The 23176-nt window shown below is 44.1% G+C and overlaps 1 protein-coding gene across 1 annotated transcript; it reads right to left on the bottom strand.

Annotated features, from left to right (window-relative positions):
• Positions 1 to 13242: 13242 nt before the first annotated feature.
• On the bottom strand, positions 13243 to 16750 carry LOC134984293 (oocyte zinc finger protein XlCOF6.1-like). Its single transcript, XM_063949915.1, has one exon. The coding sequence runs from the start codon at positions 16710 to 16712 to the stop codon at positions 15420 to 15422; it is 1293 nt and encodes a 430-aa protein (XP_063805985.1). The 5' UTR covers positions 16713 to 16750; the 3' UTR covers positions 13243 to 15419.
• Between the last annotated feature and the right edge of the window lie 6426 nt (positions 16751 to 23176).

Below are 23176 nucleotides of genomic sequence, written 5' to 3'. Positions count from 1 at the left end.
TCCGCGTCCAGCGCCATTTTAAGTTCCAGGCATCGCTTTTCCTTTTCTCACTTTTGCTCTTTTTTCGAGAGCATAGCGGGGCTAAATAGCGGTCTATGGTGAGCAGGGGGCTTCCACCAGTGGCGTGGGGGAGAAGACCGGGCCGTAATGGAGGTTTTACAACTTTTTAAAAGTGTTTTCCCAGCGGGCAATAGCGGAGCTCTCTCCACATGCTGCTAGTGCATCGCAGCCGGAACCGGAAGTCCGAATTCGGAAAGCAGCTATCTTAAGAGCAAGGTGTACCTTCTTCCAAATAACTATGAGACGGGAGGTTAAGGTCAAACAAGAAGCTGGATAATGAGGAGTAAAGGAATTGGCTCTAGGGTGAAAGCCCAGAACCGAAAATAATGGAGACTCTTTGGTGGATGAATGGCAAGAGTTATTGTAGGCAAACTCGGCCAGAGGAAGAAAATCTGACCAATCGTTCTGAAGTTTGGCAGTATAAAGACGTAAATATTGTTTCAGTGACTAATTCACACGTTCAGTCTGCCCGTTAGACTGTGGATGGTATCCAGATGTTAAACAGAGTTTTATGTTTAACGAGGCACAAAAACGATTCCAAATACGGGCAATAAACTGTGGTACCCGGTCTGAGACTATATCCACAGGTAAACCATGGAGCCTGAAGACATGGCAGAGGAACAGAACTGCCAAAACTTGAGCGGAGGGTAATCGGGGAAGAGCAGTGAAGTGGGCCATTTTGCTAAAACAGTCTACAACTACCCAAATCACCTGGAACCTGGATGAAAGAGGAAGATCCACCACGAAATCCATAGAAATGTGTGACCATGGCCTGAGTGGAATTGCAAGAGGTATGAGTTGCCTGACCGACAAGGATCGGGATACTTTGTGCTTAGCACAATTTTGACAGGAAAGGACAAATTCCCTAACATCCTTAGAAAGATTAGGCCACCACACCGAGCAAGAGATTAACTCCAAGGTCTTCGCAATACCTGGATGGCCAGCAACCTTACTATCATGAAACTCTGCGAGGACACTGCCTCTCAAGAACTCAGGAACGAAGAGACGATCAACAGGAGTATCACTGGGAGTCCGCTGTTGAACCTGGACGAGCTGTGTGAACAAATCCTGTGTGAGGACGGCCCAGATGATGGATGTTGAAACAATGGGAGTTGCGGAAAAGTGGTTATTGTGAGCCGGAAGAAAACAATGAGACAGGGCATCGGCCTTGGTGTTCTTAGAACCGGGCCTGTAGGTGATGATGAACTTGAATCGTGTAAAAAACAGCGCCCAACGCGCCTACCGAGCATTAAGCCGCTTTGCTGATTCAATATACTGTAGGTTCTTGTGGTCAGTGAACACAGTAATGATATGCTTAGCTCCTTCAAGCCAATGCCTCCACTCCTCAAAAGCCCATTTGACTGCCAGCAACTCTAAATTACCAACATCATAGTTGGATTCTGCTGAGGAGAATTTCCTGGACATGAAGGCACAAGGGTGTAACACCAGAGACTTGGGGTCTTCCTGAGAAAGAATAACCTCTGAGGCGTCCACCTCGACAATAAAGGGAAGATCAGGGTTGGGGTGTCTGAGAACTGGAGCTGAGACAAAGGCCTGTTTTAGGGCCCAGAAGGCAGACTCGGCTTGAGGCGACCAGTTGGACGGATCAGCTCCCTTTCTTGTTAACGCCACAATAGGAGCAACTAAATCTGAAAAGGCATGAATAAAACGTCTATAATAATTTGCAAAACCCAAAAATCTCTGAATAGCCTTCAAGTTAGTGGGTTGCGTCCAGCTTAGGATAGCCTGGAGCTTCTTAGGTTCCATAAAAAACCCCTTAGGAGAAATAATATACCCTAAAAAGGACACCTCAGTAATGTGGAAATCATACTTCTCCAATTTAGCGTACAAATGGTTCTCCCGCAACCTTTGAAGCACTTGCCGCACATGGACAACATGCTGTTCAGGAGACTCTGAGAAAATAACCGCAGTGCGGAGCTGATCAAACAACACCGAAATCAACGGCAAGAGGTAGGTGTTTTTAATCTTATTCAAGGCCCGATAGTCTATGCATGGCCTTAGAGATCCGTCCTTTTTAAAAAAAAAAAAAAAAACCTGCACTTAATGGAGATTTTGAGGGTCTAATAAACCCCTTCTTCAGGCTTTCCTGCACATAATCATCCATGGCCTTAGTCTTGGGCCCAGATAGTGCATAAAGTCTCCCTTTTGGCAGAGTGGCACCAGGGACAAGGTCAATGGTGCAGTCATATGACCGGTGGGGCGGCAGGATATCAGCGTTACCCTTCAGCAAAATCCTGATATGCTGAAGGTATGAGTTCCGGAGTGACAGCCGCGACCCGGACTGGACGAGACATACATCCTTTAACACAGAAGGAACCCCACCGGGAAATTTCCCCAGATCGCCAAACTATGGTGGGATTAGGAAGGGCAAGCCAGGGGTGACCTAAGACGACAGGCACAGCCGGACAATGGGTGAGGAATAACTAAATTTTTTCGGAATGTAATGCCCCTACTGTCAATTGTACTGGGGGGGGGGGTTCGATGGGTTATTACCCCATTAGAAAGTGGAACACCGTCTAGTCCATGCATAGTGATAGGTCTATCCAATTGAAGCTGTGGAACCCCTAGAGCCTGAGCCCAAGCACGATCCATAAAGTTCACGGCAGCTCCGCTATCAATGAAGGCTGAAACAAATTAACTGAGATTTCCTGAAGAAATTTTTACAGGAACTAACAAGGAATCATTTGAGATTAACTGCAGACCCAAGTGAACCCCCTCACAATTCACTTGGTCAGAGCGTTTCCCTGTTTATTTGGGCAGTTACACGCAACATGTCCCTTGCCACTACAATATAAGCAGAGCCCAGAATTAAGCCTTCTGGCTCTCTCTTCTGGGGACAGCCGGGAGAGACCCACTTGCATGGGTTCCTCCACGTCTTCAGGGAGAGCATACACACATGGACTAGACCTGATATTAGCCCCTCTTTCAGCCCTCCGCTCTCGGAGACGGTGATCAATCTTGATAGCAAGCTCCATGAGCTTATCTAAAGTCTCCAGAACTGGGTACTGAATGAGACTATCCTTGATTTCTTCCGACAGACTGAGGCAAAACTGACTGCACAGGGCAGGATCATTCCAGCCACAGTCGTTTGACCAATGGCAAAACTCTGTACAATACGCCTCAGCTGGATTTTTACCTTGTTTAAGTGCACGTAGGTGGCTCTCGGCCGACGCTTCCCTATCTGGGTCATCATACATAAGGCCTAATGACTTAAAGAAGGCATCTACTGTTAGCAAGGCTGCCTCATCAGATTTCAACCCAAAAGCCCAGGTTTGTGGATCGCCTTGAAGCAGAGACATCACAATGCCCACCTGCTGAGACTCTGTACCTGAGGACCGGGGCCTTAAACGAAAATAAAGTTCTCTTTGTGAGAGGCGTGCATTATAAAGTGAGGCTTGGCTTATTAAGTGAGTTTGAAACAGCAGCAGGTGAGTTAGAATACAGCAACAGGTGAGTTTTAAAATACACCAAGTAACACACAAATTTGCAATACCATTCACATCTGATACAATGTTTGGCCTTGTGCAGTGCAATGGATGTAAAGCATTTGTTTGGAAAGAGGCAGTGTGGAGACTCAGCTGCTGTCCAATCTGTGAGCAATTTTTTCTGCTGAAGGAGGAGATAGCAAAATTGCATGCTGAGATTTGTAGGATGTCTGTGTCTTTGAAGCCTCCACTGCCTCAGAGAGCCACCAGAAGACATTCTGCCTGGACTACTGTGGGCTTTCAAGGGCAGAGATTTCCAGAGGGACACAGACACTTCCGCAAGCGGTGACACTGCAAAACTCGTATGCTACTCTTGCAGGGCTGGAAGATACAACTAATAGAGGCACTACAGAACAGGAGGATATGGGGACATCTACCAACTATAGGAACAGGAAATGGAACAGGAAAATTGAATCTCCAAAAAGGACTGCAGTTCTCTTGGGAGATTCCATTATTAGAGGAATACATCTGGGAAATGCAAATGAAGTAGAGAAACAAGTAAGGTGCTTACCTGGAGCCACAGCTCCAAGGGATAAAGAGCGCATGCTAAGAATTGTGAAGGCAGCAAGAAAAGATGGGGAGGTGGATGTCATTGTCCACCTAGGGACAAATGACCTGGCAAATGCTGAACTCATGGCTGTAAAAGATGAATTTAGGAAGTTAGGGACTGCTCTGAAGCAGGTGGCAACCACTGTATCTTTTTCAGAAGTATTGCCAGTACACAGAGGGGAAGACAGAACTCATTGCATCAGAAACTTCAATGTTTGGCTAAGGACATGGTGCAATGAGGAGAGCTTTGGATTTATAGGCCATAGTCACACCATCTGGCAAGATAGGAGCTTATACAAAAGTGACGGCCTGCACCCATCTTCAAGGGGAACGAGAATACTAACTGAACAGTTTGGATGCTTCATCAAGAACTATTTAAACTAACAAAGGGGGGCAGTGAACCAAATAGGAATAAAGAAATCTGCTCCCCCAAAACAGAGGTATTGTTTCTGCAGGCAAAGGGAATAGGAAGCATATCCACAGCAACAGAAGATAATTCAGATCAAAACCAAATAAAAATAGGCAGAGAGAAGAACATAGCTAGGAACAGAAAAAGCACAAACAAAACTCTAAAAGCTATGTGTGCAAATGCTAGGAGCTTAGGAAATAAAATCCCAGAACTAACTGCAATAATGACAAGGGATGATCTAGACATTGTGGCAATTACAGAGTCCTGGTACAATGAAAATCATGACTGGGACATAGCTATACCGGGATATACTTTATTTAGGAAGGACAGAATTGGAAAAATCGGAGGAGGGGTAGCAATGTATGTAAAAAATGCCATACATACTACATTAATACAAAGTATTAAAGAAAAAACTGAGGCCCTTTGGGTGACCATAGAAACAGGGGAAAAGTTGATTATTCGTATTGGCGTGATATACAGGCCACCAGGTCAGGAAGAGGAACTTGACAAGAACCTATTGCAGGACATAACTAAAATGGCATTAAAAGGAGAGGTAATAATCATGGGAGACTTTAATCTTCCTGATGTAAACTGGGAGGTGTCTGTTGCTAGTTCCACTAGAAGTAGGAACATTTTAAATTCCCTTCAGGGAGCATCCCTCCACCAATTGGTGAGGGAGCCCACTCGGAAAGAAGCAATATTAGACTTAATACTTACAAATGGAGACAGATTATCGGACGTAAAAGTGGGTGAAAACCTGGGATCCAGTGATCATCAAGCAGTATGGTTCAGCATTAAGACAGAGACTGACTCGTCCCATACAAAAACAAAGGTGTTGGATTTTAGGAAGGCTGATTTTGTAGGGATGGGAAAATGTGTAAGCGATTCTTTTGCAGAGTGGAGGAACTTGGAAACAGTGCAGGAGAGGTGGAAAACATTCAAATGTGCAATATTGAAGGCAACAGACCTTTGTATCAAAACTGTTAGGAAAAACACAAGGAAAAGGAAGCCAGTGTGGTTTGAAAAAGAAGTAGCAAATATTGTGAGAGCAAAAAAGATGGCTTTTAGGAAATATAAGCAGACACAAAATAGTGAAGACAAAAAGATATATCTTGTTAGACAGAAGGAGACAAAGAAGGTAATCAGATGTGCAAAGGCACAAGCTGAGGAGAAAATGGCCCAGTCAGTGGGTAAAGGAGGCAAAACTTTTTTTAGGTATATAAGCGAAAAGAGAAAAACAAAAGGCGGAATTATAAAACTAAAGACTGACACTGGGAGTCTTGTTGAAGGAGACAATTTAATAGCAGATCATCTTAATGATTATTTTTGCTCAGTATTTACTACTGAAAGAGAGGGGAAGGGGCCACAGTTAAGTTGCAGGGATATTCAGGAAAATGAAACAAGTACATTTACAGAGGAGAAGGTCCTAACAGAACTCTCAAAGCTGAAAGTGTACAAATCTATGGGGCCAGATGGGATACATCCAAGGATACTAAAAGAACTTAAAGAGGTGCTGGTAGCACCATTGACAGAATTATTCAACCAGTCATTAGCTACAGGAGAAATTCCAGGGGACTGGAAAAGAGCAAACGTAGTCCCACTGCACAAAAGTGGAAGCAAGGAAGAGGCAAACAACTACAGACCAGTGAGTCTTACATCAGTAGTAGGGAAATTGATGGAAACACTCTTAAAAGAAAGAGTTGTAGATTATCTGAAATCCGGCAATTTAATGGATCCCAAACAGCATGGATTCACTGGGGGGAGATCATGTCAAACAAATCTTATTGACTTTTTTGATTGCGTGACTAAAGTGATGGATAAAGGTGGAGCCATGGATAAAGCTTATCTAGACTTTAGTAAGGCTTTTGACACAGTTCCACATCGCAGACTGCTAAATAAACTTGAAAGTTTGGGATTGGATATTAGGATTATTGACTGGATAAGATCTTGGTTGAAGGATAGAACACAGAGAGTTGTGGTAAATGGAGTGCATTCACAGGAGGGAAATGTTACCAGTGGAGTACTCCAGGGATCTGTACTTGGACCAGTGCTTTTTAATATCTTTATTGGTGACATTGCAAATGGCATTAAAGGGAAAGTATGCCTTTTTGCAGATGACACAAAGGTATGCAACAGGGTAGACACACCAGGTGGGGTAAAACAAATGATTGAGGATCTAGGTAGACTAGAGGAATGGTCAAGAGTCTGGCAATTACAGTTTAATGCCAAAAAATGCAAAATCATGCACTTGGGTCTCAAAAATCCTAAAGCTAAATACAGTATTAATGGCACTATACTGGAAACTACTGAAGAGGAAAGGGATCTAGGAGTCACTATTTCAGATGACTTAAAAGCAGGTAAGCAATGTAACAAGGCAATGAGGAAGGCTAGTCAGATGCTTGGCTGCATTGGGAGAGGAATCAGCAGCAGAAAGAAAGAAGTAATATTGCCACTGTATAGGTCATTGGTACGGCCTCATCTAGAATACTGTATTCAGTTCTGGAGGCCATATATTCAAAAGGATATTAATACATTAGAAACTGTACAAAGGAGGGCAACTAAAATGGTGCATAGCCTACATCACAAAACATACCCAGAAAGACTAAGAAATCTCAATATGTATAGTTTGGAGCAGAGAAGGGAAAGGGGGGACATGATAGAAACTTTCAAATATATGAAGGGTTTTAACAAAGTCCAGGAGGGAAACATTCTCCAAATGAAGAGAAGCAATAGGACACGAGGACATGCACTGAGACTGGAGGGGGGGAGGTTCAGGGGAAATTTGCGGAAAAATTATCTCACAGAAAGGGTAGTGGACAAGTGGAATAGCCTCCCATCAGAGGTGGTAGAGGCTAAGACAGTAGAGCAATTTAAACATGCATGGGATAGACATAAGGATATCCTTACAAAGAAATAAGGATCAAATAAGGTTAGTGATAAAAAGAATATAAAAAAAAAAAGGGGCAGACTAGATGGGCCAAGTGGTTCTTATCTGCCGACAAATTCTATGTTTCTATGTTAAAGTTTACAGCCTTCCTTAAAGTTAAAAAAATCTTTTCGGTTACCGGAAAAGCGGTAAGGAAGGTGCATCTTAGGCTCAGGAATCATACCCGGGGAGGCTCGTAAAAGATCTTCCTGTGACCTCACCTGAAGGGTAAGATCCTGCACCATCTGAGTGAATTCCTGAATATGATTGGCTAAAAGCTGTCTGGAATTCTGTCCTAGAACTGCCGTATTCATGAGGACAGAATTTCAAGCCCACCCTGGTTTGAGTATCAGATTCAGTTTGTTTTTTGTTTGGTTTTTGGGCCGGTGATAATGTTAGGTTCTCTGTGCTCTGAACGTAAGATTCTGAGTGGGTAAGTCCCAGGCACAGGAATGTGATGCTGTACTAAGAGGGCAGTTCAGCAGCAACCCCTAGGACCCTAACTCCGTTGTTCCACCCACGTGGTCAGTCTACGCATGCGAGACTATGTTTTCTTGGGCCCGCGGTAGCCGTGTTTGAAGGGCGGATTAAGTCTGCCCACCTCCGATGCCCCCCGGTCTTAAGGTCTTAATTGGAGACAAGGCGTAAACTGAGAAGGGGTGAGAACAAAGGGACCTCTAACTAAATAAAACACAGAGCTAGGGGCTACTACAGAACTCAAAAGAAATGTATGTGTGGCACGGCCGCCAATGGAAAAAGAGAACAAAGGTAACTCTGTCCACACCCTACGCGGCACCTTCGTGTACCAGGGAGGACAGCTAGGGTGGAAAATATCCACAAAAGCACCAGCAACAAGCATAATGAAAATACTACGGCCGCTACTCACAACACCGGGGGGGAACTACCGCAGGTGCACGAGAACCCCAACATCACAGACACTGGTTTCTACTGACTGGAGGACTGGAAGGACTCCAACGAAAGACTTCTGAACACCAGGACACAGGACCACTGGAACCAGGTAGACCAGATCACAGAACACCGAACAGGGAATTCTCCAGAGCAGGAACAGCTCACAAGAAGCTATCACCGGCGTCAGTGTAAGGCACTGAGGGAGAATATAACAGGTATCTGCACCAATCACTGCAGTGAACCTAATTTGATAATGTCGTGCAGCTGCCCTGCTGCACAACCACACACTGACAGGTGATAATTAATTATATGGCAACGGGGAACGCGGCCTGCCTGTGGCATCCCCGTTGCCAAGGGACCAGCGGCTTAGTGCGCACAGCGTCCTGGCCTAACACTGTGGTGTACCTGTGCTGTGTTAGGAGTGCTGTTCTGGCTGTCACTGGTGTTTCATGTGCTGCAGCTGTACATGGCTGTTGCTGTCCTGGCTGTCACTGTGTATACAGGGTGTAAGGGCACTGTCCTCCTGTATGCTGGAAAATATAGGGGTGCTGCTGTTCAAATAACATTACACTGGCCCTGTATGCTATAAAATTAAGCGGTACAGTTGTTAAAAATTTAAATCACACTGCTGTATGCTGTAAAATATAGGGGTGCTGCTGGCTATGTATGTTGTTAAACTTCAGGGGTGCAGTTTTTAAAAATTAAAAGCACACTGCTGTATGCTGTAAAATATAGGGGTGTTGCTGTTCAAATAACAATACACCGGTCCTGTATGTTGTAAAAATTCAGGGGTGTAGTTAAAAATTAAAAGCACACTGCTCCTGTATAATGTAAAATGTAGGGGTGTTGATGTTCAAATAACATTACACTGGCCCTGTATGTCATAAAAATTCAGGGGTGCAGTTGGTAAAATTAAAAGCACACTTCTGTATGCTGTAAAATATAGGGGTGTTGCTGGTCAAATAACATTACACTGCCTTTCTATGCTGTAAGTATACAGGGGTGCTGTGAAAATAAAGGGGCACTGTTCTGTGTGCTGTAATAATAAAGGGTGCTGTCCTGTGAAATGGAGAACAATTTGGAGGAAAAAATTGTGCAAGATCAGGAACCACTTGCAGTTCCTAGTGCTGAAGCTGCTGCTGCTGCCACCAGTCATGACATTGCCGATTTAATTCCATCAACTTAATCTGCTAAGGCAGATGCCCAATGTTATAGATGGCGTGTAAAATCCAAGAAGCAAAAATTAATAATCAGAAGAATAAAAACATGATCTGACGAGAAACGTAAAATTGGCAAAATTTGCAATATGCCATTCACGACACGAAGTGGCAAGGTAAGGCTAAGGCCTTGGCCTATGTTCATGACTGGTGGCTCAGCTTCTCATGAGGATGGAAGCCCTCCAGCCTCTCGAATAAAATTAAGCTTGTTAAAGCACAGGAAAACACATCTGTGCGTTCAGAGATATCGCAAATACCCAAGGAGGGTCCAAGTGTGTCCGCGGTTGCGATGTCTAGGCCTGACCTTCCCAAGACTGTATGGAAAGAGGATACTACCACCATTTGCATGCCCCCTGCAAGTGCTGGGAGGAGCACCACCAGTCCAGTTGCTGAGATTGAGGATGTCACTGTAGACGTACACCAGGATGAGCAGGATATTGGTGTAGCTGGCACTGAGGAGGAAGTTTATTATAAGGATTCTGATGGAGATGTGGTTGGTTTGAATAAGGCACCAGTGGAGACAGTTGTTGTCCATGGGCTGAGAAAGCACATTGACATGCCTGGGAAAAATACAAGAAAGCCACCTCTTCGGTGTCAAATTATTTCTCCACAAATGTGGACAACAGGTGTCAAGCCATATGTTGCCTTTGTCAATCTGTAATAAGTCGGGGTAAGGATGTTCACCACCTAGAGACATCCTCCCTGATACGTCACCTGCAGCACATTCATCAGAAGTCATTGTCAAGTTCAGAAACTTTGGGCAAGAGCGTAAGCAGTCCACTGACACCTAAATCCCTTCTTCCTGTAGTACCCAAGCTCCTGCAAGCCACACCACCAACTCCCTCAATGTCAATTTCCTCCTCAGTCAGGAACATCAGTAGTCCTGCAGGCCATGTCACTGGCATGACTGACGAGTCCTCTCCGATCTGGGATTCCTCTGGGGGATCCTTGAGTGGTACACCTACTGCTGCTGCCGCCGCAGCTGTTGTTGCTTTTGGGAGTCGATCGTCATCCCAGAGGGGAAGTCAGAAGACCACTTGTACCACTTCAACTAAGCAATTGACTGTCCAACAGTCCTTTGTGAGGAAGATGAAATATGACAGCAGTCACCCTGCTGTAAAGCGGATAACTGAGGCCATAACAACTATGCTGGTGGTAAACGTGCGTCCGGTATCCTCCATTAGTGCAGTGGGATTTAGACAGCTGATGACATTCTGTGTCCCTGATACCAAATCCCATCTACATTCCACTTCACTAGGAAAGTGATTCCCGGACTGTACAGGGACATTAAGAAAAGTGTCCTCAGTGTCCTGAAAAATGAGGTTGTACCTAATGTCCACTTAACCACGGACATGTATACTAGGGCAGACTAAGGACTACATGACTGTGACAGCCCACTGAGTAGATGTATTGCCTCCCACAGCAACAACAGCGTCGGCACCAGCAGCATCATCTCACAAACGCCAACTCGCTCCTAGGCAGGTTACGCTGTGTATCACCAGTTTCCATAAGAGGCACTCCACCGACAACCTCTTACGGAAACAGAGGGACATCATCGCACAATGGCTTACCCCACTTAGAATCTCCTGGGGATTTGTGATATCTGACAACGCCGCCAATATTGTGCGTGCATTACATCTGGGCAAATTCCAGCACGCCCCATGTTTTGCACATACAATTAATTTGGTGGTGCAGAATTTTTTTGAAAACGACAGGGGCGTGTACGAGATGCTGTTGGTGGCCCGAAAAATTACGGGCCACTTTCGACATTCAGCCACCACGTGCTGAAGACTGGAGCACCAGCAAACACTCCTGAACATGCCCTGCCATCAGCTGAAGCAAGAGGGGGAATTCAACATTCTATATGCTTCGGAGGATGGAGGAGCAGCAAAATGCCATTCAAACCAACACATCCACCTATGATACAGGCAAAGGAGGGGGAATGCACCTGACTCAAGCGCAATGGAGAATGATTTCTGTGTTTTGCAAGTTTCTCAAACCCTTCAAATTTGCCACACGTGAAGTCAGTTCAGACTCTGCCAGTTTGAGTCAGGTCATTCCCCTCATCAGGCTTTTGCGAAGCAGCTGGAGAAATTAAAGGAGGAGCTAAGATGGAGCGATTCCATTAAGTATGTGGGACTTATGGAAGAAGGGTTTATATCTAAAGAAGCCTTAATGTGTGGCGCACTCTTTTTTGTTTCATGAATAAATGAAAACCTAACTTTTATTATTTTTATTTAAGATAGATTTTTCAATAGGCATGACATAAGGCAATTGATTGTCAGCCAGGAAAGACAAAGAATTAATGAAAGATATAAAATAATTTATATACCAGCACTACCTATGTATGGGTATATGGGTAGAGCAATAATTGATATAAGCAAGTGAAATATAAAAGGAATTTAAACACAGGTTTTATTTATCAAATTTATGAGATCCTTTCACAACGGGATTGTGATCTCAGAAAAATACTCTTTTAAAGCTGCTCCCTGCAGAGCGTTACTACTGCATACAACCAAAGTGCTCCCTACAGAGCATTACTACTGCATACAACCTAAGTGCTCCCTACAGAGCGTTACTACTGCATACAACCTAAGTGCTCCCTGCAGAGGGTTACTACTGCATACAACCTAAGTGCTCCCTGCAGAGCGTTACTACTACATACAACCTAAGTGCTCCCTGCAGAGCGTTACTACTGCATACAACCTAAGTGCTCCAGTTGTGAAAGGATCTCATAAATTTGATAAATAAAACCTGTGTTTAAATCCCTTTTATATTTCACTTGCTTATATCAGTTATTGCTCTACCCATATACCCATACATAGGTATTGCTGGTATATAAATTATTTTATATCTTTCATTAATTTTTTGTCTTTCCAGGCTGACAATCAATTGCCTTTTGTCATGTCTATTGAAAAATCTTTCATAAATAAAAATAAAGTTATGTTTTAATTTATTCATGAAACATAAAGAAAAAAGAGTGCGCCACACATTAAGGCTTCTTTAGATATAAGACCACTAGCGGTTTTTTCTAAACCCCCTAACCAGTCATTGCAATTTGCTTAATGGCGCACCTCCAACCAGATTAGCTAATCTTTGGTATTAACAGTTTTGGATTATTCCCTCTATCGCTTGGTTCGTACATAGAAGGATCATAAAACAATTATCATTTGGGCCTGTGCATAGTCCCTCAGACTTAGCGTCTTCCCTGGAAATACTTGTGGATGGAGCCCTTCATTCGCTTTGCCAGGATTCAAGGGTGGTCAATCTGTTGAAATCAGAGCACTACATTTTGGCTACCGTGCTCGGTCCTAGGTTTAAAGCCTACATTGTATCTGTCTCTCCGGACACAAGTCTGCAGAGGTGGAAAGACCTGCTGGTGAGAAAATTGTCAGCTCAAGCGGAACGTGACCCGTCAACAGCTCCTTCTTCATTTTCTCCAGCAACTTGGGTTGTGAGGAAAAGGATAACATTTCCGAGCCCACCCGCTGGACACAAAAGTAACAATGCAAATGACACATTAACAGGAAATTGTTTCTGTCACCATAGCAACAATTATTTGGAAATAAGATAATACACAGACACATAAAAAGACTCAACAGAAATCTTTTGTTTTAAAAAAAAACTTTATTTCATATCTTTAATACACAGATTTTTCTCTATATTTTAAACTTAAAAAATACTTTACTCTGCACAACATGGATAAAATATCGTTTAAATCACAGAAACAATTCAAGTTACATTATAGTATTGCAGGTAAGTAAAACAGCTACATATCAGGAGATCCAAAACACTATGGGGGTCATTCAGACCCAACCGCAATAGTGGCCCGCAGCGGTTTGCCGGTGGTGACAAAATGCACGTGTAGAGGCCGCAGAGACACACACATTGTGGCAGCATCCCTGAGGGGTGAACGTGGGTGGGCCGGGACCATTTTCCAGGGGCTGCATGATGTCACATCTGTGTTCATCTCTGATTAACCCCCTATAAGCTTCCAGAGTGCACATCATATCTCATCTTTTCCAAGTTACTACAAATGATGAGATCGGTAGCAGCACTACTTTCAGGATTATTACACAGAACACACATAAAGGCTGACACAGCAAATAACAGTAACACATACAAGGGATTAATTAGACATAAGGAAGCATAATCATCATTAAGTCTAATTATCAACTGGTTCTGTGCGGGACCCATACACCTCTTTACTGTCTCCAGCAGCCCCTGGTACTGCACTGCGGCCATCCACCCTCTCTTTCCGCTACTGCCACCCGCCCTGTCTCCCCACACTACTGCCACCCACTCTGTCCTCCCCCACTACTGCAACTACCTCGTCTACCCTCTGACACCTTAGCACTGCTTGGGGACAATATTACCCACAGACACTGCCTCTGGCAGCCCCTACTACAGCACTAGTGCCACCACCCTGTCTCCCCCCTGACATCTCAGCACTGCTTGGGGATTCTTGGTACTGCTGGTAACAGTCCTTCATCTGCAGATGGAAGTAAGAAAGCAGGGCAGTAAGGAGGCAGAAGCTGCTTCTGGTACCATGGACCCTGGTCATGTAGGGCTGGGAGAGTCAGTAAGATTATGTAATAGAGTCACCATCTTACAGGCAGCCGGTGAAGGGAGCAGAGAATGGGTGTTATGTGACAGGAACGGGCTGGTTAGGTAACAGCCTGGCTGCTGCATTCTGTACAAGCTACAACCGGTGCAATTCTATTGCTTGGAGACCCAGGTAGAGGACATTGCAGTAGTCTATGCATGATGATACAAGTACATGTATGACGGTAGGTAGATCTTCTGAGGGAAATAAGTGCTGGAGTCTGGCTATGTTCCTCAGATGAGGAAATGATTGTGGCTGATACCTGATGTCTAAGTGTGACAACACCATCCAGGACACCAAGATTTCGCATATGGGGGGTAATTTCTGAGTTGTTCGCTCGTTGCTGATTTTCGCAACGGAGCGATTAATGCGAAAATGCGCATGGTATGCAGAGCGCTAAGTATATTAGCTCAAAACTTTGTAGATTTACTCATGGCAGAACGAAGAATTTCCATAGTTGAAGTGATCGGAGTGGGAGTGACAGGAAGTGGGTGTTTCTGGCCGAAAAATTACCGTTTCCTGGAAGTGTGCAGAAAAACGCAGGCGTGCCAGGATAAAACGCGGGAGTGTCTGGAGAAAAGGGGGAGTGGCTGGCCGAACGCAGGGCGTGTTTGTGACGTCAAACCAGGAACGAAACGGCCTCAGCTGATCGCAGTGTAGGAGTAAATCTGGAGCTATTTAGAAACTGCTAAGAATTTTCTATTCGCTATTCTGCTAATCTTTCGTTCACAATTCTGTTAAACGAAGATACACTCGCAGAGGACGGCGGCCTAGCGTGTGCAATGCTGCTACAATCAGCTAGCAAGCGAACAACTCGGAATCACCCCCATGATCAGCATTTTGTAACTCTGAACCCCCAAGCGTAATTCTGGTTGGTTTGCAAAGCTGAGCTGTAGCCCTGCCCTTTGTTGGTGAGATTCTACCATAAAGACCTGTTTCACCAGGACTGAGTCACAGCCAACTGGCATCACCCACACCTGGAGCTCAGCTAGACAACCATTTAGGATTGGTACTAGGTTCTCAGTACCTGGAGCAAGAGACAGGTCATCTGCATAGCAGTGGTAGATGAGGGCATGACAGCTGATTATTTCACCCTGCGGTAGCATGTATATTGCAAAAAGCATAGGAGATAGGATAAGAACCTTGAAGAACAATGCATGGCAATGATGAGTATACTCCAGAAGATTAAAATGGTTCCTCACCTGAGTGATGTCTATAGTGTGCAAAAAGAGATGATTTATTTCTCGGAGTATAGAAATGGCCTCTCACCTGTGTGACTGCGCTGATGTCCAACAAGATGTGATTTTCGTGTAAAACATTTCCCACACTCAGAACATGGAAATGGCCTCTCACCTGTGTGACTTCTGTTATGTCTAACAAGATCTGATTTGTGTGCAAAACATTTCCCACACTCAGAACATGGAAATGGCTTCTCACCTGTGTGACTTTGCTGATGTGTAACAAGTTGTGATTTCTGTGTAAAACATTTCCCACACTCAGAACATGGAAATGGCTTCTCACCTGTGTGACTTCTGTTATGTTTAACAAGATCTGATTTTTGTGCAAAACATTTCCCACACTCAGAACATGGAAATGGCTTCTCACCTGTGTGACTTCTCTGATGTTTAACAAGATCTGATTTGTTTGCAAAACATTTCCCACACTCAGAACATGGAAAAGGCTTTTCACCTGTGTGACTTCTCTGATGTATAACAAGTAGGGATTTCCAGGTAAAACTTTTCCTGCACTCAGAGCAAGAAAATGGCTTCTCACGTGTGTGACTTCTCTCATGCATAACAAGATTTGATATGTGTGCAAAACATATCCCACACTCAGAACATGGAAATGGCTTCTCACCTGTGTGAGTACGCTGATGTATAACAAGATATGATTTCTGTGTAAAACATTTCCCACACTCAGAACATGGAAATGGCCTCTCACCTGTGTGAGTTCTATGATGTATAACAATATCTGATTTCCGTGTAAAACATTTCCCACACTCAGAACATGGAAATGGCTTCTCACCTGTGTGACTTCTCTGATGTTTAACAAGATCTGATTTCTGTGCAAAACATTTCCCACACTCAGAACATGGAAACGGCTTCTCACCTGTGTGACTTCTCTGATGTCTAACAAGACGTGATTTCCGTGCAAAACATTTCCCACACTCAGAACATGGAAATGCCTTCTCACCTGTGTGACTTCTCTGATGTATAACAAGATCTGATTTGTATGTAAAACATTTCTCACACTCCAGACATATCAGTGGCCTCTCACCTACCTTACCTGTCTGATGGGTAATAGGCTTTGTGTTCTGTGTAAAACATCTTGCATCTGTAGAACAGGGAAACACTGTATCTACTGTCAGAGCTGTAACAGATGCACCAATATCAGAGTGATCAGGAGAACATTCCCCAGGATCAGGGGGATCAGCTGATAGAGCTGGATGTATAATTGGGGTAATGGGGTTATCTCCTGGAGAATCCTGTCTACTGTCATTATCTTTTATTTCACAATCCGGGGATAACATTAGATGTCCTTCTGAGATATTCCTGCTTGTGTGTCCATCTGCTGGAAATAAAATACATTATGGAAATGTGACATTTTCTGTAACAATATTAATCTTGCAAACAATAGGAGAAGACGACTCTCTGGGACACTTAATTGTAAATGTGTGTGTATAATAAAACATAACTTTTACTGAAGGCTTTATAATATTGTGTCTCAGACTATCATTGTGTCCACCCTCCTGAGAACACTCACAATAACAAATGTAATATTATAATAAGACTTAGATATATCTCTCTCTTGTACTGGTAACTAACCATGAAGTATAAATGGAGATGTAGTCACTCGCCAAGTCCTATGTCAGCACCAATGTAAAACAATGGATGGGGAACATATCGTATGAATTGGAGATTCTAGATGAATAATAACATCAGTCATATGAGCTGATGGATCAGAGAAATGTCTCCTAACGTTACTCCTGGAAGCATTGGTAAGGTAGCATTCCTTTATGTGTGTGCTCATACGCTGGTAAGCCTGTACATGTGTTACTCGCCCTTATATAAGGTATATTGCTACAGCAGAGTAGGTGTGGAACAAGGTACTTTACATGCAATACACCATATAATACCCTGTAGTAATCATCATCTGCTAGGCTATACTCTACTTTCTCTTACGTCCTAGAGGATGCTGGGGTCCATTTGGGGTATAGACAGGCCCTTTGGGAGCCACTGGCACTTTAAGAGTTTAATAGTGTGGACTGGCTCCTCCCTCTATGCCCCTCCTACCAGACTCAGTTTAGAAAATGTGCCCGGAGGAGCCGGTCACAGCTAGGGGAGCTCCTAGGAGTTTTTTTAGTTTTTTATTTTCTAGAGTTAGGTTACAGGAAGGCTGCTGGCAACAGCCTCCCTGCTTCGTGGGACTTAGGGGGGGTTGGGAATAGGAACCAACTTCCTGAAGAGTTCTCTACTCCGCTGACAGGACACTGAGCTCCTGAGGGTGCTCCTGTTAGCATTAAAATCATCAGGCCAGTATAAACAATTAGTGCGGGAAGCCGGGCGCCATTACAAGGGGCGGGGCTTCCTCTCAGAGCGGATCCAGCACTCACCAGCGCCATTTTCTCCCTGCAGATCATAGGAACTAGGACACTGACAGGGAGCGCTGCCATCCATATTAAGGTCAGTAGGCGCCGGGCTTTTATCATAATAACTGCCTACAGGGGCGCTGTGTGGCTGCTCCTTATACTCTGTGACTCTCTGAAGGTACTCTGGGGGAAACTGTAAAAAATGTGGAACAAGCCAACCTAGGTTGGAAAGGGCGCTGCGAGTGTGATTCCAATTAAACGTGTGTACAGCAGCTGCCTGGGTAGGTCAGTTACACCAATATAGAATAGCAAACCAATAAAACAACAAAAAGGCTGCGCTTAGAGATGAATTGTCATAACAACTAATAAAATTTATTGTACTTAAAATCTGTCAGTTAAGACAATTAAAATGCGTGTACATTAGTTAAGATAACCTCTGATCATATTGTTAACAACACATGAGCCTGTTCCAAATTGGCCGTGAGACCCTGTATATTTGAAACCAAATGGATCCTGGGGCTATAGCATAGTCCCTGGGCTGGAAAATATGTCCCAACGCTGGAGGATTGGCAGTTCCAAAAAGATGCAAGATTTATTGGAAAGTCCTCACCAGTATTGCGTGTGGATGAATAAAGTCCAGTCCTTAATTGTGGATATGGTTCCGATAAACTGTAGTAGGTTGACGCGTTTCACAGCTTATCTGCTGCTTTCTCAAAGCACCTTTGAGAAAGCAGCAGATAAGCTGTGAAACGCGTCAGGTGTGAGCCCTCTGATCAACCTACTACAGCCCATCACCTCAGCTTGGACCACCGTGGACTCTACAGACCGCTTTATTGGAACCATATCCACAATTAAGGACTGGACTTTATTCATCCACACGCAATACTGGTGAGGACTTTCCATAAATCTTGCATCTTTTTGGAACTGCCAATCCTCCAGCGTTGGGACATATTTTCCAGCCCAGGGACTATGCTATAGCCCCAGGATCCATTTGGTTTCAAATATACAGGGTCTCACGGCCAATTTGGAACAGGCTCATGTGTTGTTAACAATATGATAAGAGGTTATCTTAACTAATGTACACGCATTTTAATTGTCTTAACTGACAGATTTTAAGTACAATAAATTTTATTAGTTGTTATGACAATTCATCTCTAAGCGCAGCCTTTTTGTTGTTTTACTGGGGGAAACTGTGTCTGACATTTTGTGTGTGTGTGTGTGTGTTGATAATGCCGGTATTATCTTAGACCGCAAAGCTATACCCCTTTGTACACTATTACAGTTGAGCCGCTATGGCCGCTAGACTACGTGCATGTGCTATGCACTTTGTATGCTATTTGTGTACAGAGTCCTGCACGTGGTACGCACTTGGCGTACGCACGCTGCGCTGAGTGTATGGAGTATACACAGTGAGCGCACACACAATTGATAACCTTTAAACCTTGTTAATGATACAATGTAATGATATGCTTATAATTTAAACCTTAGCAGCAAAGTACTGCAACGATGTAATACCTTTAAACCTTAAGTAGCGCTGGCGGTATAAAGTACACGCAGTGCGTACACCTTAACAATGCTTATACACCATAAACAGGTTAATCTACTTTAAAGCCCAGGCAGGAAAGTGAAAACACAGCACCGTTTGTTGTTGAAACCACAGGGTTCTAAGGTCTCCGAGGATTGATTCCAAAAAAAGTAAAACAATACAAGTTATACACTACAGACTAACAAATAAATCTAAACAGAATAATGGCTACAGAGAATGTACGTACGTGAGAGTATTCGCAAGCGCAACCCGAACTCGGTCCTCCGCTCATCAGGTAGAGAGCGTTCAGAGTCTTCTGACCGGCCAGGCAACAATGGTCCTTTTATACACAACATGCATACACAATATAATGGTCACTGTAATCTCATTGTTCATTGGACACAGAGATGTGTCTCTACATTACAGCAAAGGTCATAGGTGGATTTGAAAAGGTAGTCGATGTCTCTTCCAACTGCTCTTGTGGGTGGTATCCTCTGGATTCCCGCCGCATATGTAATTTACAGTAATTACAGTTAATCTACTTTTGTACATAACTATACGCAGGAGCAAGCGATCTTTCTCTAACTAACACCGGAATGTTACCCTCAAAATACCCCACAGCTGGACACTAGACATCACCTTCCAACCTTTATCTGACCCTTCCTATCATGCAAAGGTGAATCTCTCTGTCCAGGAACTGTTTAAACTAATAATACTCGCTGACATGGTCTAGGGGAACCATATCTACAAAATACCCTATTTGGGTTAGATATGCTGTGTTCTAATAACAAGCTACACGCTCACAAACTCCGCCGTAAATACTCATATCATGCGCCGGAGCGATCTTACGCAAATTGCGGATATGTGCACGTACGGCGGACTGAGTGCACGAGCAGCGGGCATGTGCATGGGGTTAGTACAAGACATATGCATTATGATATTTTTCGACTTTGACAGTGTGTCGTGGCACTCTCCTGATTAGCTGTGTGCTCCTGTAGTGTCTGTCAGGCAGTACACGGCAGAGATATAATGTGGGAACTTTGCGGTCAGCGGTTGACCGAAAGTAACCTCACCGCTGACCGCAAAGTTCCCACCATTGGATACAATGGAGCGCATAGGCGCTACATTGTTTCTCTGCCGTGTGCTGCCTCACAGACACTACAGGAGCACACAGCCAATCAGGAGAGTGCCACGACGTGGCGCTCCATGATTGGCTGAAGGGACCCTCTTTGACAGGAGTCGGGGGGGGGTCCTGGCAGTCAGGGAAAGGGGTCCCATGTGTAAACATGGGACCCCTTTCAGTGCGTGGTCGGGTTTCCGTTTTTTTGTTTTGCCAAGTACCTGGATTATTACAAAAGGACACGACACACAGGATTTAGGTGAGTATAATTTTATTTTCAGGTACCCTGGAATCTCCATCGAGACATGGGCCGAGTCGGCATGTGAACATAGGTAAGTATGTTTGTGTCGGAATGTATGTAATAAAGTTGTACTTTCAAGGTGTGTGTGTCCTGTTTTTATTTGGGTATTTTTTTGCAGAAGAACTATAGGTACTAGCGGGCCCGTTTAACCCCCGCATGCTGGTACTTGTGGTTCTCCAAGTACCAGCTTGCGGGGGAGGCTTGCAGGGACTTGTAGTTCTTGTGCAAAAAACAATATTCTTTTATTTTACACTTGGCTATCAGCCCTCCTGTCATTTTTTTCCACATATGTTGTCAACCAGGACCGGCTCAAAGAGCCCGAGGCTGGTTATGCTTAGGAGGGGGACCCCACGCAATTTTTTTTCTGTTTTTACACTATAAACACCCTTTCCCATATTTGACTGGAAAAAGCAGGTCTATTTTTTTGCTGCTTTTTTTTAATGATTTGGAAAAAAATAGACACGCACTTGAGCCCTCAGAGACTAACACCCAAATACGAATGAATAGTGAATTCCCGTATTCTATGAAATAACACCCACGTTTGACCGATTGTCTATTCATTCGTATTTCTGAACGTTGTCATTCAAACCATTACGAATAGTCCAAACACTGCCGAGATTTGTGCTTAGTGAATTCCCGGATTGGGAACAAACACAAATCGGACAAACTCGGATTTTTAGTAAATACTGGCCATGGTCTCTATTCGTGATAAAGTCATTGATTTAGAAGACAGGTCTTGGAGAAATAATATCAGAATAATGGGCGTTCCGGATTCTGTTACAAATGCTGAGCTTTATGATAATGCCACGGTCCTCTTTTCAGAAACTTTTACCAAAGGCTTCTGCCGCTGACCTTCTTATTGATAGGATCCATAGACTCCCAAAGTCCAACCAGGCTGCTTTGCCTTCCTCATCCACAGCTGAGTGCCTGGATAATCTGTAGATATTTCCAGATATTTCTCCTGTGACGCTGGCCAAAAGGCGTCTATTCCACCCAAGGAAATGTACAATACAAATGGGGCTTTCCTACTAAGGTTATTGTAATGGGACACAGCGCCTTCGCAGTGATACCTTCAACAGAGGATGGCCCTACTATACTGAAAAAAAAGTATTTTAATACCTAACAGTAAATCCTTTTCTCGTAGTCCGTAGGGGATACTGGGATTGTCTTAGTACCATGGGGTATAGATGGGGTCCACTGGAGCCTGGCACTTTAAAACTTCAGCGTGTACTGGCTCCTCCCCACTATGCCCCTCCTGTAGACTCAGTCTAGGAAAACTGTGCCCGAGGAGATGGACATACTTTGAAAGGAGGAAGAGACAAGAAAGTGGTGAGAGAACGAATCAGCACACAACATAACAAGAGGATAGGAACTCTAACCACAACTTGAAAATAGGGACAGCAAAAGCAGACCCAAACTACAACACACAAGAACAACTCTTGCTGGAAAATATCAAAGCACAGAGGCGGGCACCCAGTATCCCCTATGGACTATGAGAAAAGGATTTACTGGTAGGTATTAAAATCCTATTTTCACTAATGTCCAATAGGATACTGGGATGGTCTTCGTACCATGGGGAAGTTCCAAAACTCCAAACCGGGTGGGAGAGTGCTGAGACCCCATCAAAATTGATTGACCAAACTGAAGGTGCTCAATAGCAAAGGTATTAAACCTTTAAAACTTTACAGCATGTTCGAACCCAACCAAGTAGCTGTCCAGCATAACTGCAAAGCCGAGACACCACCGGGCAGCCACCTAAGAAGAACCCACTGACCGTGTGGAGTGGGCCTGAACAGACCTCGGCAGCGGCAAAGCCACCGAAGAGTGAGCCTGTTGGATCGTAAGCCTGATCCAACACAAAATAGACTGCTTTGAAGCAGGACAACCAATCTTTGAGGCATCATAGAGAACAAAAAGCGAGTCTGATTTTCTGAAAAGAGCTGACATAAATCTCCAAAGCCCGAAACACGTCTAAGGACATTGGTGTAACAGACGTGTCAGTGACAACCAGAACCACCATCGGCCAATTGATATGAAATGCCGACACCACCTTAGGCAAGAATGTCTAGCGAGTTTTAAGCACCACTCTATCCTCATGAAACACCAGATAAGGACTCTTACATGATAAGGCCCCTAATTCCAAAACAATCCTCACTGAGGCCAAGGCCAACAACATGATAGCCTGCCATGTCAAATACTCCATGTCCACCTTGTGGAAAGGTTCAAGCAAACTGACTGGAGAAAGGCCAGAACCAAATTGAGAACTCACAGCACTGTGGAAGGCACAAAGGGTGGTCGAATATGAAGAACACCTGTCAAGAACATCTGGACCACTGGGAGAACAGCCAATTGTTTCCAGGAAGAAAAAGACAATGCTGAAAATTGAACTTTTATGGAGCCTAAACGTAGGCCCACATCCACAACAGCCTGCAGGAAGTGCAAGAAATGTCTCAGATGAA

This window comes from Pseudophryne corroboree, assembly GCF_028390025.1.
Source record: "Pseudophryne corroboree isolate aPseCor3 chromosome 3 unlocalized genomic scaffold, aPseCor3.hap2 SUPER_3_unloc_47, whole genome shotgun sequence".
NCBI classification, from domain to species: domain Eukaryota; kingdom Metazoa; phylum Chordata; class Amphibia; order Anura; family Myobatrachidae; genus Pseudophryne; species Pseudophryne corroboree.
Note: the sequence above shows the minus strand (reverse complement) of the source record. Positions and strands in the feature narration are given on the sequence as shown.